Source organism: Leopardus geoffroyi, chromosome A2, assembly GCF_018350155.1.
Source record: "Leopardus geoffroyi isolate Oge1 chromosome A2, O.geoffroyi_Oge1_pat1.0, whole genome shotgun sequence".
NCBI lineage: Eukaryota > Metazoa > Chordata > Mammalia > Carnivora > Felidae > Leopardus > Leopardus geoffroyi.
The window spans coordinates 62042599-62069662 of record NC_059331.1 but is presented as its reverse complement, the minus strand read 5'-3'; the positions used below and the strand labels follow the sequence as shown (position 1 = coordinate 62069662).

General features: G+C 59.1%; 1 protein-coding gene and 1 non-coding gene across 7 annotated transcripts; both read left to right on the top strand.

Annotated features, from left to right (window-relative positions):
* The first annotated feature begins 394 nt into the window (after positions 1-394).
* MYO1G (myosin IG) lies at positions 395-24331 on the top strand. 6 transcript variants are annotated; one of them, XM_045494185.1, is made up of 27 exons: positions 400-513; positions 1222-1484; positions 1930-6115; positions 7258-7424; positions 7586-7742; positions 8397-11134; positions 12575-12783; positions 12908-13001; positions 13641-13806; positions 13981-14034; positions 14431-14526; positions 14764-14883; positions 15448-15672; positions 15783-15928; positions 16363-16477; positions 16591-16761; positions 16943-17013; positions 18109-18183; positions 18376-18508; positions 19070-19236; positions 19528-19735; positions 21284-21507; positions 21957-22101; positions 22686-22790; positions 22940-23053; positions 23565-23719; positions 24084-24331. In XM_045494185.1, the coding sequence occupies exons 6-27, from the start codon at positions 10656-10658 to the stop codon at positions 24238-24240; spliced, it is 3429 nt and encodes a 1142-aa protein (XP_045350141.1). In that variant the 5' UTR covers positions 400-513; positions 1222-1484; positions 1930-6115; positions 7258-7424; positions 7586-7742; positions 8397-10655; the 3' UTR covers positions 24241-24331. The 6 variants fall into 6 exon arrangements, with proteins under 6 accessions (XP_045350146.1, XP_045350141.1, XP_045350140.1 ...); XM_045494184.1 differs by having other exon boundaries at positions 1086-1484; XM_045494189.1 differs by lacking the exons at positions 400-513; positions 1222-1484 and having other exon boundaries at positions 3868-4523; positions 4908-4995; positions 5164-6115.
* Positions 6275-6406, top strand: LOC123607792. The gene has a single exon (XR_006716930.1). It is a non-coding gene; the product is annotated as a small nucleolar RNA SNORA9 (small nucleolar RNA).
* Positions 24332-27064: the final 2733 nt, after the last annotated feature.

The window sequence follows — 27064 nt, the reverse complement described above, 5'->3', positions numbered from 1 at the left end:
GAAAGTGGAGAGGGGAGAATGGGAAGGAGGCGGGGCTGGCACGAAGAGAAGGGTGGGGCCTATGAGATGGCGGCGAGGCCGGAGGGGTGGTGTGGGGCTAGCGGGAAGGGTGGGCGTGGCTGGCAGGAAGGCGGGGGTGGGCCATGTGAGTTGAGTGCGAGCCGCCGGGTGGGGCGGGGCTAGCGGGGAGGGAGGGCGTGGCTGGCAGGAAGGGGAGAGGCCGGCCGGAAGGTGAGGACAGGAAGGGGAAGGGGGCAGGGCTGGTAGGATACCCAGGACTGGGCCTGCCGGATGGGTGGGCGGGGCCAACGGGAATAGGAAGGCGTGGCTGGCGGGAAGGGAGATTGGGGGCTGGGGGCGGGGCCATCGGAAGGCTTGGGCGGGGCCAACGGGGCGAAGCCGCTTCCTTTATCTTTCTCAATCTGCGCCTAAATTCCGTCTGCCTCAGCCGTGCCCTTTTCCGCGACTTCCTCTGTTGCAGTCCCTGTGTTGCTCAGACAAGCCCTCAGGAAGGTGGGGATGCAGTAACTAGCAACGCCTGGGTCCTATCAGAACAGTCACCGTAACAGTCAATGACCTTAAGGGTCACCAGGGTAACTGCCGCCTTTTACAGACGAGTCTGGAGAGTCTGGTGGTTTGCCCGCCACGCTGCAAGTGGGAGCCAGCAACAGGAGGACACTATTTTGCCACTAAGCCAAGCTGCTAGCAAGAAAGAGCCTTGCAGCACAGGGGTTCCTGGGTGGCTCTGTCAGTAAAGCGCCCACCTTAGGCTCAGGTCATGATCTCACAGCTCGTGGGTGGCTCGTGGGTTACAGCTCCGGATCTGGCTGTGTGCTGCCAGCGTAGAGCCTCTTTGGATCCTCTCTGTCCCTCCGAGCTCACGCCCTCTCGCAAAAAAAAAAAAAAAAAAAAAAAAAAAAAAAGTTTAAAAAATGTTTTCAGAACCTTGCAGCACAGCTAGAATGTAAACTGATACCAAACAAACCATTACTTGTCTCCACTGATGTTTTACAATGTTGCTTGCTGCGCCGGTTGTCAGGGTATTATCTCTAGCTCCGCGTTCACTCTCATTCCATGCACTGCAGGATGGAGCTGGGCCCTCTGAGCGCTCTTCCCCTGCCAGGTGGGCCATTGCAGAGGTGTGCCGGGGAAGAAACCCCCTGGGAGGCAGTGCGGGAGGAAGGGGCTTTGCTGCCCGGCTCCAGTGAGTTCCCTTGACAGCTGCAGAACGAGAGGCGTCCCCGGAGCCCACCTTCCCGCACCAAGGACGGCTTCTTCTAGCTCCAGGTTCCGCGAGCACCCGACTCCGCGGTGCAGGCTGCCAGCATGCTGCTCCAGCTCCTGCCCTATAGCCGCAAAGGCGCGCCCCTGAACAGCTTTCCTGGCACTCCGGAGGGACTGCCAGACGTCCTGCCAGCGCTTCTCCGCCATTTGGTGAGCTGTAGCTAGGCTATCTCCAAGCAAGTTGGACCTCAGCCCTGGGGGTAAGGAGGTCTCTTCCCCCAGGGGCTTTATCCCAGCCCTCAGAATAGCGGCTCCTTCTTACCTCTACTATTCTCCCATTCTTCAGAGCTCTCTTTACTTTTACTGGCCTATCCCTTGGGACCCTATTTGAGACAGATACCAAATAAATAGCTGGTCCCTAGCACTCCCAAAGGTATTCCAGGCCCTTTGGCATATAGAGCAGAGGTGGGGGAAATGATCTTTCAGTCTTCCATCTGCGTCGTTTGGCACCCACCCCCGCAAATATGAGCAGTGCAGCCCAGGGCTCCCACCCCAGCAAGGAGGTCTGGTCTTCTGGGTCTCCCACTAACGTACCTTTTTCTATACTCTCAGTGGGTGGTGCAGCCCATAACACTACTACAGCTTGCGGTAGCCCATGTTTTAGGAAAAACCACTCTCCTCCTGTGTCTCCTTTACTCTTAACAGCTACCGCTCCTGCAGCGATTCTGACACCAGCTGTGTGACACCAGATCCTGACACCCAGCAATTCTGTGACATCGGCTGGGTATCCCACTGTAACTCACTCTGGCACCATCCACCTGGAGACGGCATCAGATCCACAGGTGGAGGGCTTCATCCTGCAAGAACCCCTACACTTCAGACGCCAACCGCGAGTCCAAAGTGGTATCTGTGCTTCTGACCAATTGGCTATGAATATGAATTAGGGTTCCCATGACCCTCCCTCAGGTGCAATTAACTTGTTAGAGCGGCTCACAGAACTCAGAGAAAGAGTTCACAGACTGTTTACCAACTTATTATAAAAGGATATGACAAAAGCTACAGGTAAGCTTCCAGATGAAAGAGATGTCTGGACCAAGGTATAGGGACGGACACACGGGGGTTCCATGTCTCTCCAGGTCACCAATCCACCAGCACCACCATGTGCTCACCAACCCAGGAGCTCTTTGAACCCAGGGAAATAATGAGGACCCACCAAATGAGAACAAGAAAAGGCTATTTGTTCAGAGCCTGCGATAGTGAGGGAGTCACTCCATCACCTGGCCTGGTAGAGGCCCAGAGGCAGCAAGGGAGGGGGAGAGCTTCCTGGTGGAAAAGGGGGACTCAGGGGTGCCCTGATGGGGGCTGTGTGCCTGAGGGAGCCAGAGATGAACTCTAGAGAAGTGGGGCATCTCCTGTGTTCGATTTTCTCTGGTTGGTCCTGAGTTGGACCCGGGAACAAAAATTAGGTAAGATGTCAGTTATTGACCGAGTCCTGGCCATCTGGCTTATTTGGACTGTCAGAGGGTATTGTATGGCTTTCTGGGTTGTCACCAGAGCCAGCAGTCTGAATTGCCCCAAGTCTGACTTCGAGCAGCCGGCTTCCTGGGCGGGCTTCTGCAGAGGAGGCATTGGTTTTGGGCGGGCTGCTGCAGGCCATGGGCCTATTTTCATAAATGGTCTGGCCACTGGCCACTTGTATATTCAGTTTCTCATAATAGGCACTGATGAGCCAGTGCAGTGTTAACAGAAAACATTTCTCCCAAGGTCACAACTCAGCTGTGAAGTGTCCTGACAGCCTCTTCCTTCTTACCGGTAACCTCCATAGCCCGCTCTGTGGCCCCACCTCATGAACAAAAATACCTAAGACCCAGCTACTAAGTGGTCCACACTTCGTGACAGCAACCATCTGAAGATGGCCCTCACTTCCCCTCTTCCCTCCTCAGAATTATTCAGTGCAACCCCAAACCTTACAAAATTCCCTCTCCAGTCTCCTCATGAGACACAATGCAGAAATCTCTAGGGTTCTCTCTTTGCAACAGGTTAATAAACCAGACCTGGTCTATTAGGTTTATCCCTAGTGGACTTGACTGTTGGGCATTTTCACCCAGCTCAAGTATCTTCTCCTCCACTCAATCTTTGGATGCAGTTTTTCCCTCCTCCAGCCCCAGAATACTTTGTGTGTCCTGGTGCTAGAGTTAATTAGCTAGAGTTAATGTTAGGACATTTCCTCTACTAGACTGTAAGGCCCTTTAGAGACTGTGTGGGATTCCTCTTTGTGTCCGAGTTCTAATGAGACAAATGATGTGCACCTGGCCAGACAAAGATGGACACAGTCTCCCCTGGCTAAGCTCTCGAGTGTTCAAGAAAGCCCTGAACAAGTGAAGATTTATCTTCAACTGACCCTCTCAAAGACAGTTTTCTATGGACTCATGTCTTGGCTAGATTCCAGCTAATTGGTGTGGGTTTTGTTTGTTTGAAGTTTATTTTGACAAAGAGAAAGAGAGAGCGTGTGCACACACACACACGCACACACATGCACACACAGCACTTGAGCAGGGGAGAAGCAGAGAGAGAGGGAGAGCGATAATCCCAAGCAGGCTCTGCACTGTCAGTGCAGAGCCCGACTGGGGGCTCAAACTCACGAACTGTGAGATTGTGACCTGAGCCCAAACCGAGAGTTAGATGCTCAACAGAGCCACCCAGGTGCCCCCCCCCTTTTTTTAGTGAATCTTTTCACTGTTCCGAAGGCTGACTTCAGTGTTTTCTTTCTTGTCCCTCTCCCCCATCCAGGATCTCCCCCATGAGACTAAAGAGCACATAACTAACGAGAGGTCTCCAAATTGTCCTTGGACACATGCACCTCATACCATGCTGTGCCCATGACAAATCCAGTGGGTTGATTTACTCAGCAAAGAAAAGAATTTCAACTCACTTCGAGTGAATTCTCTTTGTAATTTCAAGTTTCCAGGCCTGTAAATGATAAAGGACCAAACCAACTCTAGATTGTGACAGTCCCTGTGGAGTACAGCCACCCTGCGTGGCCTCCTGTGGAAGAGACCCCGCCAGCTCCCCGTTGACATTTCCTTGGCTGTAACTCCTTATGTATTCTTCCAGAGCCAAATTGGTAATATTCTTTTCCAGGCATATATCCCAGTTGGCTTGGAAGAATAGTGGAGTTATTCTTTGGAGATGTGGATTTGAAGAAAGTTCTTTTCGATAGTCTGTTAAGTCGTTAAAATGATGCTGAGAGGTCTGTCTCCCTTTGTGCCTGTCTCATGCACCCTCCCTGTACAACTCAAGTGAGCTTTGGTTCTATGGTAGTTAATGTTTTGGCACCCTTTTTGTTTTAGGTGTATTTATTTATTTGGAGGGGGGCAGAGATAGAAAGAATCCCAAGTAGGCTTAGAGCCATCCGTGCAGAGCCCAATATGGATCTCAAACTCACTAACTGGGAGGTCATGACCTGAACCGAAGTCAGATGCTTAACTGACTGAGCCACCCAGAAGCCACTGGCACTTTCTTATTCTTTGGAAAACAGTTTCCATAGAGCATCGTCTCCTCTCTAGTGAATTTTGTTATGATTTTAGAAAGCAGCTCTTCTCTTTCCGTCCTGGGGAGAGCCCACCTTTTTTGGTCACACATATACACCCACACCCTTACACCGTTTCTCTATCTCGTGGCAGACTCACGGAAGGCAAACAGCACCAAACTCTTGAGCTAGAAAAACCTAGCCTTCCAGGAGATCATGAGCAAGCCTCCTAACTTCTTTCGGTAAATGTTATTTTCCATGTGAGCAATCTGGAAGTAAAACTCCTGCTCCGTCTCATGAGATTTAATAAAATACATAATGGGATTCGTATACGCTGAAGTGCTTGAATGGAATTAGCAGGTGCCATAAGTAAAATGAGTTTCGAGCACTGCTCAGCTCTTTACTTACAGAACTCCGTTCTCGCCTTGCGAGCCTGATCCCTGATCCCAGACCCCCGAACGTGCAGTCCGTGCCCCCGGTCCCCTCGGAGAAGGCCCTACAATCTCCGACCAGCCGCACCCTTTCCGGCTTCAGTACCTTCCCCGGCGCGGCCCTCCCAACCCAGTCAAGCGCTCCACAAAAGCAGAAGAGAAGGAAATACTTTTATTTCAGCGAAAGAATAGACCGGGACGGGCTGCGCACCACGGGCAAACCACTCACGGGAGGCGACGACAAAGAAAGCGCTCTCGCGCTCAGCCCAGCGGGACCGGCCCTGCCTGCCGGCCGTGCGCCCTCCCCGCGCCGGGACCCCGGGCGCCGGGATCCCTGAGCCGTCAGGGACACCACTCGAGCGGAGAGGGCCGTGAGGCGGAAAGGGGGGTGCGCACCCCGATGGGAGCGGACAGGACGCGGGCCCCCCCACCCCACGCCCCCGCGGCCCCGGACAGCCGTTACCCGACTTCCGCCCGCGTCCTCCCGGTGGCCGACTTCTGGCGCGTTGCGTGACGTCATTGCGGCCGGCTTCCGGCGCGCTGACTTGTGCTCGGCGCTGCCATGTGTCGCTGGCGACAGGAGGCTGCCAGGCGGCCTGGGCATCCGAGGCCATCGCGGGTACCCGGCGGCGCTCGCGCCCTGCTAAGGCCAGGGGAGGATCGGCCGTGGGGGCAGCGCCGCGGGGATGGGGTCGCGGCCGGGGGCGGTGTCCCGGCGCCGGCTGACCGCGTGTCCTCCTCGCGGCGCTGCCTCGGGGAAGTGACGCCGCTCACGCAGCTGCTCCCCGGCCGACGGCGCCCGCCACCCCGCTTTCACCGGAAGCCCTTGCAGAATCCGCCGAGTGTGCCCGGGGGTCTCGGCCCGCCGTTCCGGAGACTGATCGTAGCTGGGGAGTACTTGCCGGGAAGACTGGCAGGAGGGCAGCTCTGGGTAATGACCGGTTGTACGGCTGTTTCTCTGTTCTTGGAAGTTGAGGGAGTTCCGCTCAGGAGCTCCAGGGTCGTGGGGGACAGCGTTGAAGGTAGCCCCTCCCGTCTGGTCTGCAGGCCGGGCCGGTGCCCCAGGCCTAGGGGCTTCCGGGCAGGTGGGCGGCAAGCCTCCAGCGTGCCTGGGTCTGGGGTGGCCCCGTGCATTCCTGCAGTGCTTGCAAGAACATTGGGAAACGGTTTGAGGCCTTGCCCTGCTCCATCCAGAGCAAGGTTATAGAAATTTCGAACAGATGACCGCGTTTTTTCCATTTCTGAAGTGCTGCACGTTGTAAACATCTGCAGTTGCCACATGAGTTTAGAGGAAGTAAAGTTTCAAATCCGGGTTTTTATTCCCTGCTCACCTGGCAGGTGCTCAGGAGACACACTTTTGGCAAGTGGCTACTGTTGGAGACCATGCAGCTCACAGAACGTTTCCATCTACAGAAGTTATTGTGGATTTGGGGGTGTTTGCTGTGTTCACGCTCGCTGCAGATTTTATTTTATTGTCCTTAAAAGCCTTGCAAAAGTTGGAAATGAAGTTTAGGGGGAGTGGTAAAGGGGGAGCCTCGGGGAATGATGAGTGGAAAACAGTGCCAGACGAGCCCGGTGGGATGGATGGATGGATGGATGGGATATCACAAGTTGTAGGAAAAAAACGGTGAAATTCTGCAGCGGGGCTGCTGGAGGGTGAAGCCAGCGTGTGCTCGTCTTAAAGGAGGGCACCCCTGTTGGTCTTTGTTCTTCCCCCAGTTCAAATCCTTGGGGACCCCCGAGAGGTGGTCTTGGGTCCAGTATGGAACAGGGGCCCACGTCCAGGGTTGCCCAGCCAGAAACTGGCAGATCGCGATTGCACAGCAGGCCTCTCCCACACTACTTACTGTCTGCCCTTTTCCAGATGGCAGACCCAGAGGGAGGAGTGGAATCTGGAAGCGGGTGGGAAGCTTAGGTGGGGTGTCCTGGCCTTGGTGGGAGGGCTGTTGGGTGCTGTCAGGGATGGGCCAGTGTGGTCATGGCAGGGCAGCATAGCTCCTCTGGGTGGCCGGGTCACACCACCTCTCCTCTGAAGGTTGAGGCTTTCAGCAGACTTGGGATCTGCCTCTTCAGTCCACGTGCAGACGCTGACCACACCGGCCTTGAGGACACACTCAGTCTCATGTTTCTGCGGTCTTGTGAGCAAGGCGTTGACTGAACTCTGGCGCATCTTCAGATGTTCAAATAGCAGCCAGCCTTGGGACATACAAGGGAGTGCCTCCCTCTGGGGCAGAGAGCAGGTAAAAGGCTTGGCTTTCCTGTAACACGCAGCCCTCCCTGTGTGTGGGTGTCTTCCGGCTCCCCTGGTGGGAATTGGGGCTGGGGGAAGATGCCAACGCCCTGACTGCTGCTGCTGAGAAGGGTCAGCTCTGTAATCAAAGGGCCTTGTGTTTCCTACCAGCATGCTTGAAACTGGCGGGCCACCTTGTCACCCTGCCCAGCACATGACAGTACTGTCCGCGGTCCCCCAGTGTGTCAGCCACCGCAATCCCAAGACGCAAGAGCCCTGAGAGATGGCCTCGTTGGTGGCTGCCAAGCCATTCCTGGCATCTGCAGTGGTGAGTGTGCTGGAGAGGTGTGTCTTCACTTCACCTCTACTAATTTCCCTAAGTCCCCTGCCCAAGAAGTTCAAAACCATCAACTTATTCTGATCTTCCCATATTGAAAATCAGATAATGGAGTCCCAGAAAGATTAATTGCTTTCAAGCTCACAAGACTATTTTTGGACGATAGTGGTCTAATACCTGGACTCCTCAGGCCCTGATTCTTTGGCAAGGTGTTGATTGCCTTGGTGGTTTTGGATTCGACCTGCAGCCTTTTCCCCAGGAACCTCCGGGGTTGGTGGTGTGCTGGCCTGGGAAGGCCAGGCTGCTGCTGAGTCCCGTCACAGGGCTGGTTAGCTCACGGTGTGGCCAGGGGTGTGGATCCTGGTCCAGTTCTGTCCCTGCCTCTATGGAAACTGACATTTGGGAGTCCCTGGCTGTGCTCAAGTTACTTGATTTTTCACAGCAGGCCTCCAAGTCCCTCCTCCTCCTGCCTGAAGGTGTGGCCTCACCACAGACATGCCCTTGTGCTGCTCCCATTCTCAAAGCAGGAGTCCTGGCATGCTCCCCTTCATGGAGGCAGCTGGAATTTTTTGTTTTCTGCCCAGGCTGGGGTCAGGGTGGCCTGGGGCCTGGTGTGCGACTCTAACTGGCGTTCTCTGATCTCAGGTTTGGATGCCACTGCGCTGTCTGCTTCCAAAACAAGGCTCGTCGCTGTCATTGTGACCCCGGCCCCTCTGACAGCTCCTGTGTGGGAAGATGGGGATAGTTAATAAAATCTTTTCAGTGTGTGGTTCAGCCTGGAGGGGTCTCCTTTCTTGTCACTCCTGTCTTTGCAAATGGCTGTGTAGGTGATGGGGCCCCAGCCCCCTACCATCAGGAGCTTTACCTGGAGCCTCAGAGCAGCCTCTGCTGCCTTGACAGACTTCCTTCCCTCTAGTCCTCACCAGCGCGGTGAGACCTGGGTGTGGGGCACATCTTCACACCTGCACACACATGCAGGTGGCCAGGCCCATGTGTGGGCTGACACTCAGTGTGAGCGATGCACACGCAGTTGACTTGTTGGAAAACTGACGCCGGCCCTCTGGTGGACTACACCTGCCCACTCCCAGGTTTAGGGGTTTATTTAGCTCATGTTGGTGAGGCTATTGGCAAGGAATGTCAGCAGGCCCAGCTTGCATCAGAAAACATGTGTGGTCATGCATGCGGTCAGTCTGTTAACTGATAGTGTGAATGCACAGTGCCCACAGGTGTAACTCCAGGCCACACCAGAAGTGTACTTTCTGGGAGGAAACCCCCGGGGTGGAGGGGGAAGAGTGGGCGGTGGCTGACGAGGTGCCCTCCCTGGTGGGGCCTTCCCTGCAGCAGCCTGCGGTTCGGTATGCCCTCCCCAGTCAGGTGGGTGTAAATCTTTTTTTTTTTTTTTTTTTTAACGTTTATTCTATTGAGAGACAGAGCATGAGTATGGGAGGGGCACAGAGAGGAGGAGACTGGGAATCTGAAGCAGGCTTCAGGCTCCGAGCTGTCAGCACAGAGCCTGACACAGGGCTCAAGCTCACAAACCACGAGATCAGGACCTGAGCCAGAACTCGGACACTTAACCGACTGAGCCACCCAGACACCCTAGATGGACGTAAATCTTGAGTGATCCGGGAACCTGCCAGGGAGAAACCAAAAAGGTTAAGGGCATCAGCAGGGGCCAGGGTGGGGCCGGGAAGGAGAGGGACCTGGCTGAGGGAGGCATCTTGGAACTTCCGCTGACCTCATGAGGTCAGAAGAGTGAAACACCCCCTGTGCTCCTGCTCAGTGCCCCAGCTGAAATCCCGCAAGGGGTTTGTCGTGCCCCCCAAGATGGGGAGGCAACCAGGAAGGGAAAGGACTTGGTGTGATGTCATCCCCATCTCCAGATAAGACTGGTTAGGCCCGAGGTCACGCTGACAGCCCATAAAGCCCATAGCAAGCTCCGCCCAGGGTCCAAATCCCCAAGCTCAGGATGGTCTTGACATTTCTACCAGGAAAAACCCAAAGAGAACTATCCAGTGATGTGAAAATGGATTCCGTTCAGGTTTTTGTGTCCCTGGAATTTCAGACCTCACCTGAGTTCCTCTAGTGTTAATGCATGCTGGGGGACGGGGGACCCCATGGGTTGGAGATTGGGGAAGTGACATCCTGGGTCAAGATTCTCCCGAGCACTGGTGTGGAAAAGCCCTTCAAAAGCACCAGGCCTGTCTTGATGGAAGGGCCAGGCCAACAGCTCCCAAGAGAAGAGGGTGTGCAAGGGTGCCTGCCCAGTTTAATCGGGCATTTAAATAAGCATTTCCCAGTCTTACTAGGTTGTATTCATCTTAATGAATTTGAGGGGCAAAAAAAATCCCTTAACTTGCATGTCAGTTACTGCAGAGTTCAAAAAGTGGGTTCATTGAAAGGCAGTTATTAAACAGACTAGTTTTTGAGTACAGGCCCCCAAAAGCATCCCACAGATGACTCAATTTTGGCCGATACTCCGACCTCCGCATGACCCAGCGGGTGGAGACAGAACTGTCCGCCTGGAGGATGCCATGGGGTCAAGGAGGCTGGAGACAAATCTGAGCCAGCCGGTCTGCCCATTGTAGAGAGCTCTCTACTATTCCTAGATACTTACTACTGAAGGGATAGGCCGGGGGAGGGGGGGACAGGCTTCCTGTGGCACGACTCTCCCGAGCCTCAGCCTCAGCGTGAGGATCCCAGGCCACCAGCCCTGTGGTGTGGTGCAGTCTGACCTGGAGCAGGGTTTGTCATTCGCATCCTGGTGTGGCCTTGCACAATTACAAGAATGTTACTCTAGACCCCGGCCCCAAGCTCTGGGCTTCAGCATTCCCCACTCTTAATCAAGATACAAGGTACCCACCCTAAAACGCACCTAGTGTTGAGCTCTGAGAGTTCACACACATGGGGTTGGCAGCCATGACCACGTCAAGCCACACGAGTGACCCTCCCCCCTGCTTGGGCCAAGGCGTGGGCATAGAGACCACAGAGGGTCCAAGCTTACTGAGGCAGTCAGCAGAAACCTTCCAGAGCCCCCAGTGCCTCCACCATCGGGAGTCCGCCCTCTGGGTGGGGGAACCAGGAAGCAAGGGTGAAAGCCCCTCTCGGGAGGGAGCGGCAAGGGGGGAGGGCAGCCCCTCCCCAGGGCCAGAACCCACTTCCTCCTTTACCACACGCGCTCAGGGAGACAGGCCCAGAGGGCTGGGCCTACTCCCAGCACCCTCCCCTCCCCTCTGTCCCTCTGCACAGGAAGGTCGGGGCCACCTGGCCCGGGTGCCTCCCGCCAGCAGGATGGATGAGGAAGGCCCTGACTGCGGCAAAGCCGACTTTGTGCTTTTGGACCAAGTGACCATGGAGGACTTCATGGAAAACCTAAAGCTCAGGTGAACGCAGGGCACCGGGCCCCCTCCCCCACCCCCAAGCTCCCTGGTCCCTGTCAGCCCAGGTTGGGGAGGTGGTGCTTACACACACACACACACACACACACACACACACACACACCCGGACCGCTGTCTGGGTGACTACAGGGGGACCTGGCCGGGCACAAAGGACAGTCCTCCCAGGGCGAGGGTGGCCAGCCAGTGATGGGCCGGCTTCCCAGACCCCCGCCTTCCACACAGTCTGGCTGCCTTCTGCCCCCTCCTGCCCAGCAGGGACCAGGAGGGACCGGCAGGTGCCAGCCCCGACAGGGCACACAGTCTCTCTCTGGCCGGCCAGGGATCGTGCTGGGCCCTGTCCCCCCCCCCCCCCCGCCGAGGGAAGTGAGCAGGCCCTGTCCCGGGGTGTAGCTGAGATGATGCTCAGAGGGGCGCATGGGGTGCTGCAGGGCGTGGCTGCTAGAAGTGACATGGGGTCTGATTTGCCCTGCAGGAGCCAGGGGATAGGGAGATGGGGTGGCCGCCAGGACCCGGACAGCTGGATGGCCAGGGGGAACAGAAGGCGGCTGTGGAGTTGGGGTGCACCACCCACCCGGCACACGTTGTTGAAGGAGGAGGACAGGAGAAGAGCTATTTTGTCCAGGGCTAAGCATAACCTCACTTCATTCTGACAATCTAGCCCATGAGACGGGAGGGCATCCCCAGCTCCATTTTCACGATGGAGCACTGAACCCGGCCACATGGTTCGCAGGGGGCAGATCGGGCGACAAGAGGGTGTGTGGAGGGAGCTGAGCTGGGGGACTCCCTCTACTGAGGCGGCAGCAGAGGAAGAGGAACCCCTGACAGGGACCGGCCACAAGCTGCTGGGGCAGGGCGGGTCCCAGACCGCTGGGGAGCAGGCAGCCCCGGGTGCCTCCCAGGGCAGAAAGGTCAAGAGGGGGAGGGATGTAGGTCCTGGTGGGGGGTCCTGAAAGGAAGGGCTGAGAGGTCTGAGGACGTGCAGGGGGAGGGGCCGCAGCCCTAGGCCCCCTCCCTGCACTCCTCCCCAGTCCCAGCCATCTGGGTGGGGCTGGGCGGGGGCCTCAGGACGGAAGCAGCCCGAGTCTCCTCCCACTGCCTCCCAGCCCCTTTCTCCTCTCCGACCTCGACCACCTGGCTCCACCTTTCCCAGTGTGGCCTTGGCAAATCGGCCTTTCATGAAGTGGGTGGTCCTGATTCCTGGTACCCCCGTGGAGAGCAGCGTGGACCCCAACGTGACCCTGCAGCAGGGGTGGGGTTCCAGCAGGATGGCACCGGGAAGTCTCAGATCACCCCGCACCCGCTTCCCACTCTCAGCCCTGGGGTGGTCTAGGGCCCCTCCAAGGCTCCCCACAGCAGCCCACGGCCCCAGCACCTGGGTGTACAACCCCAGTCCTGAGCGCTGAGGCCCGGCCCCTCCTGTGCCAGGTTCGAGAAGGGCCGCATCTACACCTACATCGGCGAGGTGCTGGTGTCCGTGAACCCCTACCAGGAGCTGCCCCTGTACGGGCCTGAGGCCATCGCCAAGTACCAGGGCCGTGAGCTCTATGAGCGGCCGCCCCACCTCTACGCTGTAGCCAATGCCGCCTACAGGGCGATGAAGCGGCGGTCCAGGGACACCTGCATTGTTATCTCAGGTACGTGCCCTGTCGCCAGGGCCCAGGTAGCCTAGCCTCCCCGGACCCAGTGGAGGGGGGTGCACAGGGAACCGGTCAAGGGGAGCAGCCGCTAATTCTGTCTGACTGTCCGTCTGCCCGGCAGGGGAGAGTGGGGCAGGGAAGACAGAAGCCAGCAAGCACATCATGCAGTACATCGCTGCCGTCACCAACCCCAGCCAGAGGGCAGAAGTGGAGAGGTGAGAGCAGGGAGAGCTGGCCAAGGGGTGGCTCTGGGTGTAACGCCTAGAGGGGAAGACCCATAAGAGTTCAGTGGGCTCATCTGTCAGGAGGGCTCCAGGTGACCCGCGCAGGCCCTCTCAACCCCGGGGGAGGCAGGCCCAGTGCCAGGGGGACCCACCGCCAGGAACATGAAGAGGCAAGGTGCACAGGGCCGACAGACAGGCGCTGGGCCCTCAGGCTGACCCCACAGAAGGGAGTAGTTGCCCGGACGGTCAGGAAGGGCCTGGCCTGGATGAGGGCCCGCCTGTCCACCTCCTTGCCCGCTGCTTACCGGCTGTGACTGGTGGGGCCACGTGGGAGCAGCTTCCTGTGTGAGAGCCCCAGTTCTTCCTGGGCCCTTCCTGTCGAGAGGGCCAAGGTGGAGTTCCGGAGGCTGGGGGCCCAGTGCTGGAAATTCTGGGCCACCCCGGGACTAGAGGTGCATGGAGGTGCAGGGCGGGGTGTGCTGTCCTCCCTGCAGGCTGCAGGTGCCTGGGAGGCAAGGAGGTGCACTTCCGAGAGCACCTGGCAGGTGGCCTTCCCAGCCCACAAGATGGGAGGCGGCAGGCAGGGGTGCCGGGTCTGCGGCCTCCAGCCTGGCCCCCCTGCCCCACCAGGGTCAAGGATGTGCTGCTCAAGTCCACGTGCGTGCTGGAGGCCTTCGGGAACGCACGCACCAACCGAAACAACAACTCCAGCCGCTTCGGCAAGTACATGGACATCAACTTCGACTTCAAAGGAGATCCTGTCGGGGGGCACATCCACAGCTACCTGCTGGAGAAGGTGGGCCCTGCTGCCTGGGGTCCGGGGGCAGGACGCACTTTCTGGGAGGTGCCAGGCTCTGAGGGGGCCCCCTCTGCACCAGGCCTGCCTCACCCACTCTGTCCGCACCACCCTGGGGGCTCTGGGAGGGGTCCCCTGCGTGGGGCCAGGGCCCAGCTGCCCTTCTCTCCTCAGTCTCGGGTCCTCAAGCAGCACGTGGGCGAACGGAACTTCCACGCCTTCTACCAGGTGAGCCAAAGCAGGGGTGTGGTGGCGCCCAGGAAGGCATTCTGACTGCCCCACCCACAGCCCATTTCCCTCCCGGTCTCCCCTCTGCTGTGATACCGCCAGTTCCCTACCCACCCTGCGGCTGGGGAGCTCCCTGGACACCATTCGGGGCGGTGTCTACACTGGGTGAGGCCCCCTGGATAGGATCTTCCTGGACTCTGGTGGTGTTTATATCATGCCTGACTGCTGAAGCGGGATCTCTCTGTACTCCCGTGGTGTCTACAGCATGTCTGACCGCTGGACTCAGGCAGTGTCCACACTGTCAATGAACTCCCTCAGTTTTGTCCTCCTGCACGTTTGCGGGGGGGAGTCCTTGGAGTTCGGAGGGCCTGACGAAGGGGTGTGCCTGACCTCCAGGTCCTGCGGGGCTGTGAGGACTCACAGCTGGAAGACTTGCACCTGCAGAGGAACCCCGCCCTGTACAGCTTCACCCGGCAGGGAGCGGGGCTCAATGTGAGTGGGGGTGGGGCTCCGCAGGAGCACCAGGGTGCCCAGGCTCCATGGCGCCAGGTGCCAGGGCACTGGGTATAGGCAGGCGGCAGGACCACAGAGGCCCCGATTTGACGGGGATCCACGGGGAGGAATTGGGGGCTTTGCGTGGGGAGGGGTGCAGCAGGTGAGCAGGCAGGACAGGTCAGAGGCATCACGGGCTCAGCGTGGCACCGGGAGGCTGAGCCCCTCCGTCTGCAGCCCTTGGACAGTGACGAGAGGAGCCACCACCAGGCAGTGATGGAAGCCATGCGGGTGATCGGCTTCAGTCCCAAGGAGGTGGACTCCGTGCGCCGGATCCTGGCCGCCATTCTGCACCTGGTGAGCCCGGCTAGGGGCTGAGGGGCCGTGGTGTCCTAGGGCCACCCCTAGAGGAGGAGACTGGCCTCTGGCAGTCCAGCCCCATAGCCAGCCCTCTCCTGGAGGCCGCCCCGAGCTGGGGGTTTTGTGTGCCCACATACGGGTCAGGCCTGCAACATGCCACGTCCGTGTCTGGCAGGTGAGCCTGCACTCAGCAGGCTCAACAAAGCTGAGCATCCTGCGGATGCCTCTTGCACCTGTCATTTGAGGTCTGTGTGGCTTTAGGCAGTTGCTCCACCCCTCTGAGCCTCTCTGTGAGGTGGCTTGAAGAGCAGGGAAAACATAGAGGGTGCAGGAGGACGCAGCAGGACCACGGATGTAATGTTCTGGGTGGGAAGCCTTGGAGAAGGCTCTACTGTGCGCTGTGGGCCACTCCCTCATCTGGGGCCACTCCCCTGGCAGAAGCCAGGCCCCCCCACACCCCTATCCCTGCCTGTCCTTTCTTCTCCCGGGGTAGAGGTGTGCAGGCAGGCTCCTCTGGGACCTGGGATGGGGAGCCTGACTGTCATGGCTCGCTGTCACCAGGGAAACATCGAGTTTGTGGAGATGGAGGAGGGCGGGCTGGAGCAGGGGCACGTGGCCGTGGCCGAGGAGGTGTTGGTGGACCACGTGGCCGAGCTGACGGCCACGCCCCGGGAGTCGGTGATGCGCTGCCTCTTGTCTCGAACTGTGGCCTCAGGAGGCAGGGAGCTCATTGAGAAGGGGCACACGGCTGCAGAGGCCAGCTATGCCCGGGACGCTTGTGCCAAGGTACTCTGGGGGCAGGCTGTGGGGAGGGAGGCGGGGACACCCAGGAGGCCTTCCCAGAGGAGGCAAGGACAGACGCAGCTCAAAGCAGCTGGCTCCTGGCCTCCCCCCAGGCAGTGTACCAGCGGCTGTTTGAGTGGGTGGTGAACCGGATCAACTGTGTCATGGAACCCCGCGGCCGGGACCCCCGGCGTGACGGCAAGGACACAGTTATCGGCGTGCTGGACATCTATGGCTTTGAAGTGTTCCCTGTGAACAGGTGGGCGGCCCAACCACCGCATCCCACACTCTGACTCCAACCTCTAGGGCCGCCTTAGTCCCACAGAGCTCCGCAAGGCTAGGGAGCAGGATGTGCGGCATCTGTCTGTCTCAGCTGGTCCCTAGCCCCAGGCTCATGCCCCCGAGTGTGCCTCAACTGTGCTTCCCATCCAGTGGTGCCCAAGAAGGCAAGATTTGGGGCTCACTTCCCCTGGCCATGACTCCCAAATCCACTCTGGAGCATTGGCGGGGGTGGGGGGGGGTGGTCTGGAGCGGGAGATGCTCCCCCACAGTGGGGCGTCTCGGGGGAACTTCAGGGGAGCTATTCCGGGAGGGGCCGCCGTGGGTGCATGGGCTCTACACAGAGCGAACAGCCCCAGACGGGCCGGCCGGGCAAGTGCAGGGCGTAACCGCAGGCCCCTCCACTGCCCGCAGCTTCGAGCAGTTCTGCATCAACTATTGCAACGAGAAGCTGCAGCAACTGTTCATCCAGCTTATCCTGAAGCAGGAGCAGGAGGAGTACGAGCGGGAGGGCATTGCCTGGCAGAGCGTGAGTGCCGGCAAGGGTGTGCGGGGGCCACGGGGGGCGGTGCGCACGGGGGCCCTGGGGCATGGAGTGGCCCAGGCTCATGGGCACACTTGGAGACACCAGCCGCTCTGCAGGTGGACTACTTCAACAACGCCACCATCGTGGACCTGGTGGAGCGGCCCCACCGTGGCGTGCTGGCCGTGCTGGATGAGGCCTGCAGTGCCGCGGGCACCATCACTGACCGGATCTTCCTGCAGAGCCTGGACACGCACCACCGCCACCATGCACACTACACCAGCCGCCAGGTGCTCCTCTGCCCCCTGCGGCCGCCCCCGCCCCACCTGTCCCCAGCTGGTCCCTGTCTGAGCCCCACAGGCACTGTGCTGCCTGTCTTGGTGGGACCTTGGTGGCCGGGCCTCCCCTCAAGGACGGTCTTCTGTGCCAACCCCTGCCCTGTGCCTTTACCCTGGCCCGCCCCCTCCCCAGCTCTGCCCCACAGACAAGACCATGGAGTTTGGCCGAGACTTCCGGATCAAGCACTATGCAGGGGATGTCACGTAAGGCCCTCTCAACATTTTTTTTTTTTTTTACTTTTTCTTAGTTTATTTATTTAGTTTGCGAGAGAGAGTACAGCAGGGGAGGGGCAGAGAGAAGGAGAGACACATTCCCAAGCAGGCTGTCAGCACAGAGCCAAGTGTGGAGCTTGAACTCATGAACCTTGAGATCATGGCCTGAGCTGAGATTGAGAGTCGGACACCTAACCGACTGAGCCACCCAGGCACCCCATCTCCCCTTCTTGCACGCTTGAGACGTGCCTGTCAGCAGGTACACAAGTGAAACGCATGAAATGGAGGTTTTAAGATCAGAGCTCTCAGTCCTGCCTGCACCATAGAATCCTCTGGAAGCTTTAAAAGGTGCTCTCATCTAGGCCCCACCCCATGCTGGTGCTGGGGGAGGGACACGCTATTATGGAGGCGTCCTCCCTGGAGGTGCAGGTTGGGAGCTGGGGGTGGGGCGCAAAGGGGCCAAAGTCAGTGTTTCCAACAAGCTCAGTACCAATGCCCGCGGAGTCCTTCGGAAATCTCTGTGCTATTTTTACAAATTTACCTGTTGCTCACCTCATCCTGACTGGGACTTGAGGTGGCCCACAGGGAGAGGCACAAGTGTCTACTTATCCCTCACAAGGACAAGAGGCAGAGAAGACAGTGCAGCCAGAGGTCAGACCCCATGCCCGCAGCCTTTGCCGGAGCCCCAGGTGGAGCCAAGAGTTTGGCCCTGAGCGATTTCTAGCCTTTGTCATCAAAGGGCAAGACAAGGAATCTGAGGTTCTTGGTGCCACAGTCAAAACAGACCAATGAGTCAGGAGTTCCTCGTTTAATTGCTGCTACTGATACTTACAGAAACTCAGTAGGCGCTGTTCTGAGCATGTGATGTGTATCAGGGCACAGACGGGTTGTCACTGGTCCCAGGCCACACAGCACGTATGCACTAGAGCCAGGGTTCAGTGCTGTGGGCACAACCACCGACTCATATTCCTGGAGGGAGGCTCTCAGACAGGGGAGTCTTATGTGGGTGTTGGAGGGGGGAAGGGGGGAGGCTGGTGGGGACTTCCTGGGGCTGTCAGAGGCCCCTCACCAGCCCTGCCTCTGCAGGTACTCAGTGGAGGGCTTCATTGACAAGAACAGGGACCACCTGTTCCAGGACTTCAAGCGGCTGCTGTACAACAGGTGTGTGGGCCAGAGGTGCAGGCCGAGCCCCAGGGCTTCAAGCACAACATGCTTTCAGACGCCCAGGTCTGACACCCGCCTCATGGGCTGACAGCCTGAGGTTTAACACAGAGGCCACAAAGCTTACCAGTGGCAGAGCTGGGGCGGGGCTGCCCTCCAGAGGGTGGCTGGGGATGTGGCCTGTGTTTGCAGCTCAGACCCCACCCTGCGGGCCATGTGGCCAGACGGGCAGCAGGACATCACAGAGGTGACCAAGCGCCCCCTGACAGCCGGCACCCTCTTCAAGAACTCCATGGTGGCCCTGGTGGAAAACCTGGCCTCCAAGGTACTGCCTCCTGCCCCTGCCCCCACCTTGGATCTTTCCAGGTCCTTCTGTCTGTGCCTGTGCATCAAACTGCACCCCACCTCCCCCACCCCGCCGACTTCTGCACATCTTGGGAAAGGTGGTGTTCACCTCCTGCAGTGAGCTGCACCCCACCCCCATGCCCACCCCCACCAGCCAGCAGGAACCCGCCACAGTGCCAATGACATGTCCTGGGCTGGGCTGAAGCCTGAGTAAATTCGTGGTTTGAAGCCTCTTTCCTGTCCCCACCGCCTAGTGCATGGGCGGGACTCACAGAGACAGGAAAGCAGCTTCTTGGGGAGCTCAAAGTCAAAAGGGACCTCAGGAAGACCCCAGAGCCCGCTTAGCCACAGAACATCTGGACATTCAGCCTGGCCTCTGCGGAGGCAAGAGGGAGGCCGGCACAGCCCCTCAGCCTCCCCTTTCCCCTGCAAGAGCCCCTTCCCATACACACAGTGAGGGAGTGGGGCAGGGGACACACCTGCCAGGTGGCCGGGTGGGGGGGCTGACGCTGGTCTCCCTGAGTATCCTCTGTCGTGGCAGGAGCCTTTCTACGTCCGCTGCATCAAGCCCAATGAGGACAAGGTGGCCGCAAAGCTGGACGAGGGCCACTGTCGCCACCAGGTCGAGTACCTGGGGCTGCTGGAGAATGTGCGTGTCCGGAGGGCCGGCTTTGCTTCCCGCCAGCCCTACCCTCGGTTCCTGCTCAGGTACCACTCCCTGTGACTAGGAGCCCCATCCCCCCAGTGTCTGTCCCCCACGGGCTCCAGTGAAGAGTCTGAGGGGTAGGCAGAGGGTCCCAGACGCGGCCAGGGCCCCTCAGACGCAGACACGCAGGACACTGGCAGCGAGGACCCTTGCAGGACAGGGGACAGGGTGGCCGTGGGCTGGAGTGAGTGGCATGTGGGGCGGTGGCATGGGCCAGGTGTGACAGGCCAGCGTGGGGCAGCTCCACACCTGTCCCTAGAGCATGGCGCCCACCGCCCCGTCCTGAATCACAGGTACAAGATGACCTGTGAGTACACGTGGCCCAACCACCTCCTGGGCTCCGACAGGGCAGCCGCGAGTGCCCTCCTGGAGCAGCACGGGCTGCAGGGCGATGTGGCCTTTGGCCACACCAAGCTTTTCATCCGCTCACCCCAGACTTTGGTCACACTGGAGCAGAGCCGCGCGCGCCTCATTCCCATCATCGTGCTGCTGCTGCAGAAGGTGTGCCCGGCTGGGTGCCCACCATGGAGACTGTGGGGAGAAGGGTGTTCACCTTGGGGGGAGGCGGGAATGGGTGTGCACCTTGGGGGGAGGGGGGAGGGGTGTGCACCTGGAGGGGGGAGGGATGTGCACCTGGAGGGGGGAGGGGTGGGTGTGCACCACCTGGAGTTGGGGGTGTGCGTGCACCAACGGGCCCACAGGCACACCTCCAGGCACCACAGGAATCCCCTTTAGCCAAAGACAGACCAGGACTAAAACTGACTTAATCAAAAAGTATGGCTGTGGTTCAGTTCACCTCAGTCCTGAGGCTGTTGGTTCCAGGCTGGGGTGGATCCAGGTGCTCAGAACAAGATTTTTAGGAATCTGGCTGCCATCTTTTTACCTTCCTTTTTTTTTTTTTTTTTTTAATTTTTTTCTTCTTTATTCTAAAAGTCTTGGGACCTGGACAAAACCATGCATGCTGGTGCTCCAAACTCCCCCACCTACTCCCCGTAATCAGTTGTGTCACCCTGTGACCAGTGTGATTTTCTGCAGACACCTGCACCCCACTTCAGTTCTGTTCAAGCAAATCATTTTGTTTAGAGTCGTTTCAGGATGTGTTTCCAAAGGATGGGGATGCCGCCGTGTCTCTCCCTGTTTAACATTTTAAACCTACTGAAAAGTTAACAGATTTCTCTGATTACTTACTGTCCACCTGGACTGCTACATCCTGTGCCCCCTACCCCACCTCTGTGCGTCTGTCCCCACACCCACATTCAGACACTCATACACGTGTATTTCTGTTTTCCTGAATTCTATAAAGTAACGACACCCCCAAATTTCTCAGCACACATGTCCTAAGAACAAGGATGTCAAACCATGCTGACCTTAGCAGACAAGAAACCTAAGGCTGATAAAACATCATCCGTATATCTGAATCACACGCAGCCTGTGTTCAGGTTTCCACAAATGTCCCACTATTACTTCTCACATCTTTTACAAACCCAGCCAGTGACAACACACTGCATTTAATAATTGTTAGCTTTGCTCTCTCTCCTAACACATAGGGACCGTTTTTAGGAACAGGACACAATACCTCTGTCACAGAAACAGGACTCAGGAGGCTCACACTGGGTCCTTGTGGCCCCATGTTTCCAGGGCTGTCCACAGTGCCATCCATCCTGTCCTCCATCTGTTTGAGTCTGGGCTGCCTGCTGTGGGGCTCCAGTCTGGGTTTTCATGGTTGTATTCTTGGGGTGCCCCCCATCTTGGGGCCTCCTGGGGTTGGAGGTCAGACCTGGGCCAGCTCAGCTCAGCCCCTTGTGGGGGGGGAAGCACCCACACCTGCGGGTGTCGGATCTTCCGTCTAAGGGTGTGCAGCGGGAGCTCTCCCGGGGTCAGGCAGAGGCCCCGACAGGCAGGGCCGTGTGCCCACCTGGGAAGCAGCCTGCCGCCAGGTGGAGGTGGCCCCTGGGCGACACAGACAGGTCAGCCTTGCCCAGCAGCAGGCTGTGGGTGGAGGGGGTGGGGGCCTGGCCGGGCCTGATGAGAGCCTGGCTGGCCCCCCAGGCATGGCGCGGCACGTTGGCTAGGTGGCGCTGCCGGCGTCTCCGGGCCGTCTACACCATCATGCGCTGGTTCCGGAAGCACAAAGTGCGCGCTCACCTGGCGGAGCTGCACAGGCGCTTCCAAGCCGCGAGGCAGCCCCCCTTGTACGGCCGGGACCTGGTCTGGCCGACCCCCCCTGCTGTGCTGCAGCCCTTCCAGGACACCTGCCGGTTGCTGTTCTGCAGGTGCGAGCCCTCGGCCCCACCCCTGCGCTCTCCCCCATGCAGCTAGCGCCCAGTGAACTCCCGGTGCCAGTCACCTGCACCTCGCAAGCCCCATTTCATAAGCGGGAAAACAGGAGGCTGTGCACATTAGCTGGGTCCCCACACCCCCACGGTCATCAGCAGAGCCCCGAGGTCTCCTTGCTGGAAGCCTGCAGAGGACGGTGGCTGGCTGGGGCCAGGCAGTGGGGGAAACAGCATCTGAGTAGAGCTCTGAAGGTTGGGCAGGAGTTCTCCGGGAGGGAGCCCCAGCAACTGCTGTGCTCAGACCAGGGAGGCTGAAACACAGGGCGGCCAGGGCCAGGCTGAGAGGCTGGGCCTTGTCCCATGGGGGAAGGGAGTAGAGGCCATGCATGTGAGTTCTGGGGGCAGGACCTGGGATGGGGTCCATCTGACCACCAGGTTCCCTTCAGGTGGCGGGCCCGGCAGCTGGTGAAGAACATCCCACCTTCAGACATGGCCCAGATCAAGGCCAAGGTGGCTGCCATGGGGATCCTGCAAGAGCTGCGGCAGGACTGGGGCTGCCGACGGGCCTGGGCCCGGGACTACTTGTCTTCTGTGAGTGCTGGGGCAGTGAAGGCTGGGCACCAAGGAAAGGCTCAAGGCTAGACCTTGCCGGTGTCCACCCCCAGTGTCCTCTCCCAGGGCTTGGCTGTCCAGCCGGCTTGGAGGCCATGCCCCTCTGCCAGCCCCTTGCCTCTGAAGTTTCAGCTTTCCACCCAGAACCAGCTGGCCTGGGCTTTACTGAACATGGTCTCCTCCACCCTCTGTCCCCCACCCACCCCCTTCTCGGGCTCATGCACCCCTATGCCATGGCTCCCCTTGGCCCTCACACAGGCACCGGGAGCTGTGCCCCTGGCCCCATTCTATAGGGGATGAAGGCCAGGGGCTCAAAGTTTTCCCTGGTCCCGTCTGGCCCCTGCCATCCCAGCTTCTGGGCTGGTGGGCAGCAGTGGAGGGCACAGGCCTGTAGAACCTGGGGCTGCACCGGTCCGTGCAGGGGGGCCCCCAGAGAACCCAGGGGAGGCTGCACAAGGCCTCACTCAGCTTGGCTTCCAAAGCGAAGGGTAGCCGTGTGGATTCACCAGACTTGCTGCTGGTCAAGCAAGGACCTCCCTCAGGCAGGCCCCATCTGTCCTCAGGCCACCGACAACCCCACAGCCTCTGGCCTGTTCGCCCAGCGACTGAACGCTCTCCGCGAGAAGGACGGCTTTGGGACTGTGCTCTTCTCCAGCCACGTACGTAAGGTGAGAAGTGGGGCCGGAGAGCCGCAGCCCAGCCCAGCCCAGGGTGGAGGTTTCGGGAGCTGTCAGCTCCACCCCAGTCCGTGAAAACCCGGGCCCAGGGAGAGGAGGCCCTGGGGTGCGACAGGACCCCCAAAGCACCTGTCCCGCAGGTGAATCGCTTCAACAAGAGACAGGACCGGGCGCTCCTGCTCACTGACCGGCACCTTTACAAGCTGGACCCGGGCCGTCAGTACCGGGTGATGCGGACCGTGCCCTTGGCCTTGGTGAGCCCCGTGGGGGTGAGGTGGGGGCTTCTGCGGGGCCCCGCCCCTCGAGCCTACCTGGGAAGACCTGAGCTTTCTAGAACTCAGCATCAGCTTGGGGTGGCGGGAAAGGCAGGGACTGAGCCGCGGGGCCCTCTTCCCCGCACCCCTGTCTCCTGCCCCACCACGCTCTTGCCCCTGTGGGGGAGGGGGTGCTGTAACTGCGTGGGGTCCCACCTGGTGCGTTGGCCACGCCGCTGGCGCCGGTTAGACATTAATGGGTGGAGGGCAGAAGGTTCAGCGTCCCACCACGCCAGCACACTCAGGGTGAGAGCCGCAGGGCCGTGGTGGCACCGGGTTAGAGGCGCCCTTCGAGAACATTCCACCCTGTCCTGGAGCAAGTTCTCGGGAGCAGCGCCTGGGCCAGTCCTCCCCTTTGGGGCGGACCCAGGCGGGGAGCTCGCAGGGGCCGCGGGGACAGCCGGGTGGGGAGGGGGTGGGCGGCTGAACCTAGCTAGCCCTCGCTGAGCAGGTGACCGGGCTGAGCGTGACCAGTGGGCGGGACCAGCTGGTGGTGCTGCACGCGCGGGGCCAGGACGACCTAGTCGTGTGTCTGCACCGCTCCCAGCCGCCGCTGGACAACCGCGTCGGGGAGCTGGTGGGGGTGCTGGCGGCGCACTGCCAGGGGTGAGTCAGGGGCGCGCGGGGGTGGGGGGGGGCTCTGCCAGGGGTGAGTCCGGGGCGCGGGGGTGGGGGGGGTGCACTGTTAGGTATGAATCCGGGGCGCGCGGGGGTAGGGGGCACTGCCAGGGGTGAGTCCGGGGCGCGCGGGGGTAGGGAGGCACTGCCAGGGGTGAGTCCGGGGCGCGCAGTGGGGGGAGCACTGCCAGGGGTGAGTCCTGGGGCGCGGGGGGCTGGGCACTGCCAGGGGTGAGTCCTGGGGCACGGGGACAGGGGGCGCACTGCCAGGGGTGAGTCCCGGAGCGCACAAGGTAGGGTGCTGCGCCGCGGATCCCGCCCCGCCCCTGACGGCCCTCCCACCCGGATTCAGGGAGGGGTGCGCCCTGGAGGTCCGTGTCTCCGACTGCATCCCGCTGAGCCAGCGCGGGGCCCGGCGCCTGGTGTCAGTGGAGCCGAAGCCCGAGCAGCCGGAGCCAGATTTCCGCTGCAGCCGTGGGGCCTACACCCTCCTCTGGCCGAGCCGCTGACCGGCCGAGCCGCTGACCCGCCGGCCGTGCCTTGCACCCCCCCACCCAACGCCAGCCCCGCAACGCACAATAAAGGAAGCGTGTCTCTGCCCTTCCAGACTTGCATCTGTGGGTGGACGTCCGCACAACAGCCAACAACTTGGGAAACGTCACTCCAGCATCCTCCGCTGACCCCGTGCGGTCATGGGAAGGGGAGGAAGAGGCCTGGGGGCCCAGTTCGGTGGGGCAGCAAGACCCAGTTCTTCCAGGGACCCAGACTGGACCCGCTGGATATGCTGCCCACAGTCCGGGAGGAAACGTGCCCTTTATGTTCCAGGGCCAGGGTCTCTTTTCCTGTTCCCCTCCCATAAGGCTCCTCGCCTTATCCCTACTGAGCCATGGGGAAGCTCGGGCCTCCCAGGGCCACCTCAGGGCAGGGCTGTGGCTAAGCGCAGCAGACACTGTCCCAGCTGCTGTGTCTCTGCTGAGTGCGGGCATTCCAGGCCCCAGGAACCCTCCCTCTGGGACACAAAGGACCTTGAGTCCGGGGCTGTTCAGAAACCACCCAGAGGAAGATGGATACGCCTCCCCTCTCTCTGGCCAGTATAGCGGGTCCCCAGCCCCTCTGTCCCTCAGTGTCCCAGCCCTGCCATCCCCACCCCCAGAAATCTCTGTCCGTAGGTGGCTCCTTCCTCCTGGGACTCACTAAATTTGGGTAGCATCCTTGCCTTGTTGTTCCCAGTTGATATGGAAGGACGTGGCATGTGTCCACCACAGCCACCTGGAAGGGCTCACAACTTCTGAGGCCTCGGGGTGCGGCAGGTCGCCACCTGCTGGGTGGGTGGCTGTGTTAGGCTGTTCCTGCCCTGGGAGCCCAGCCCGGAGGCCCATGGAGACTCCCACATAGCCCGCTCCCACGTCTGTCCCCAGCTCTGGTGGCCTTGGGACAAGCCAGCCCTTCTCTAAAGAGCAAGCTGACGGTGAAGGGTGCTCAGATCCCCTGGGATCTGGAGAGTCGGCTGCTCTGCACAGCGGGTGGTCCTGGCCAAGGCCAGTAGGACAGCCTCCTTCCTTTCTGGGTTCTCTGCGGCTTTGTGAGGGAGAAAACACTTCCTGGCCACATTTGGGGGTCCAGCCCTGCTGGGGGTGCTCAGTGCTGCAGGCCCAGAGCCAAAAGTGGTTTCTCCAGCCTCCAGACAGGAGCGTCATGGCTGCCGGGCAGGTTCCCCGGGCTGCAGGGTCTGGACACCAGCAGAGGGGTCAGGAGACAGGCCAGGAAGAGGAAGGTCTGGACCCCCTGTATTCAACCTCACATCAGTCTACAAATCCCCCAATTTGTCACATAAGGAGCGCTTTGCAAATGACACTCAGCCCCGTACCTGCCGAGGTCAGAGGTCAGTGTGAGCTTTATCTTGCTCTGTGACGGGGGGGAGGGGACAGGTTCTGTGACCAGCCATCATGTGCTGAGTGGGGCAGATCCAGGCACACACGCCCCACAGCACACCAGCCGAGGCACTGGCTTTGCTGAGTCACGAGACTCAGCCTTTGCTGCCCCTCACGGGGCAGGGCCTCGGTGCCCTCTGGCCTCGGGTGGATGTCCGCGCCCAAGCAGGATCCCCCAGACTCCAGGCTGGCCCTGAGAAGAGGTGGGGGCGTCTCCGGGCCCGGGCCTTGAGAAGCCAGAGACACGTGGCAAGGGGCCACGTCACAAGGGGCCACGTCGGGAAGAGCATGAGACACAGAGAGAGACAGAGGTGGGGCGGAGGCGGCCAGACCAGCAGTTTTGCGCAGTGGTGGTTTTAAGCCACTACATCCAGTGGTGATGTTTTTTGCACTGTGATAGGTAATGGAAACAAAGATTAAGCTTTCTGACCCATGTCTGCATATCTTTCCGTGTCCCCAAGTCTAGCCAATGAGCTGTCATAAGTTGTCTGAGCTTCTCTGCAATAGTCTTGCACATCTTTATCACATGAATTCGTGGGACCACTGGATTTGGGTGCTGTCGTAAATGATAACTTTTTATTTTTTTTTTTTAACTTTTTAAAAAATGTTATTTATAAAGAATAATAGGGGCACCTGAGTGGCTCAGTCGTTTAAGCGTCCAACTTCGGCTTAGGTTGTGATCTCACGGTTCATGAGTTCAAGCTCTATGTCCGGCTCTGTGCAGACAGCTCAGAGCCTGGAGCTGCTTCAGATTCTGTCTCCCTTTCTCTCTGCCCCCCCTCCCCACCCCCCACTCGTGCTCTGTCTCTCTCAAAAATAAAATTAGAAAAATATAATAAAAAATCGGGGCGCCTGGGTGGCGCAGTCGGTTAAGCGTCCGACTTCAGCCAGGTCACGATCTCGCGGTCCGTGAGTTCGAGCCCCGCGTCGGGCTCTGGGCTGATGGCTCAGAGCCTGGAGCCTGTTTCCGATTCTGTGTCTCCCTCTCTCTCTGCCCCTCCCCCGTTCATGCTCTGTCTCTCTCTGTCCCAAAAATAAATAAACGTTGAAAAAAAAATTAAAAAAAAAAAAGAAAAATATAATAAAAAATAAAAGAATAATACAATAACTATATATCCAATACTAAGAGTGAACCGTGAACATTTTGCCACGTTTGGTTCAATTTTTCCTGAAATATTTTCAGGTTAATTGTAGATACCACACCATTTCATCCCTAAATATATCGATACGCACCTCTCAAAATGAAGCATGTTATCTTACATGACCAAAAGATGGGATCAAAACCAACAAAACGTGTAATAATTCCCTTATGTCGCTGAACACTTGGTCAACGCTCAGTTTTCTCCAAATGCCCTTTTACAGTTGGTTTGTAAGAACTGTTATCAAAATAAAATCCACATAT

What these genes read in the sequence shown, in the direction of transcription:
- MYO1G (XM_045494185.1), top strand. Translation starts at nt 10,656, where the DNA reads ATGGGGTTGGCAGCCATGACCACGTCAAGCCACACGAGTGACCCTCCC. An exon ending in CACACTACACCAGCCGCCAG is followed by an intron (nt 16,762 to 16,942) that starts GTGCTCCTCTGC and finishes CCCCCTCCCCAG; the next exon opens with CTCTGCCCCACAGACAAGAC. An exon ending in GGACCGTGCCCTTGGCCTTG is followed by an intron (nt 23,054 to 23,564) that starts GTGAGCCCCGTG and finishes CTCGCTGAGCAG; the next exon opens with GTGACCGGGCTGAGCGTGAC.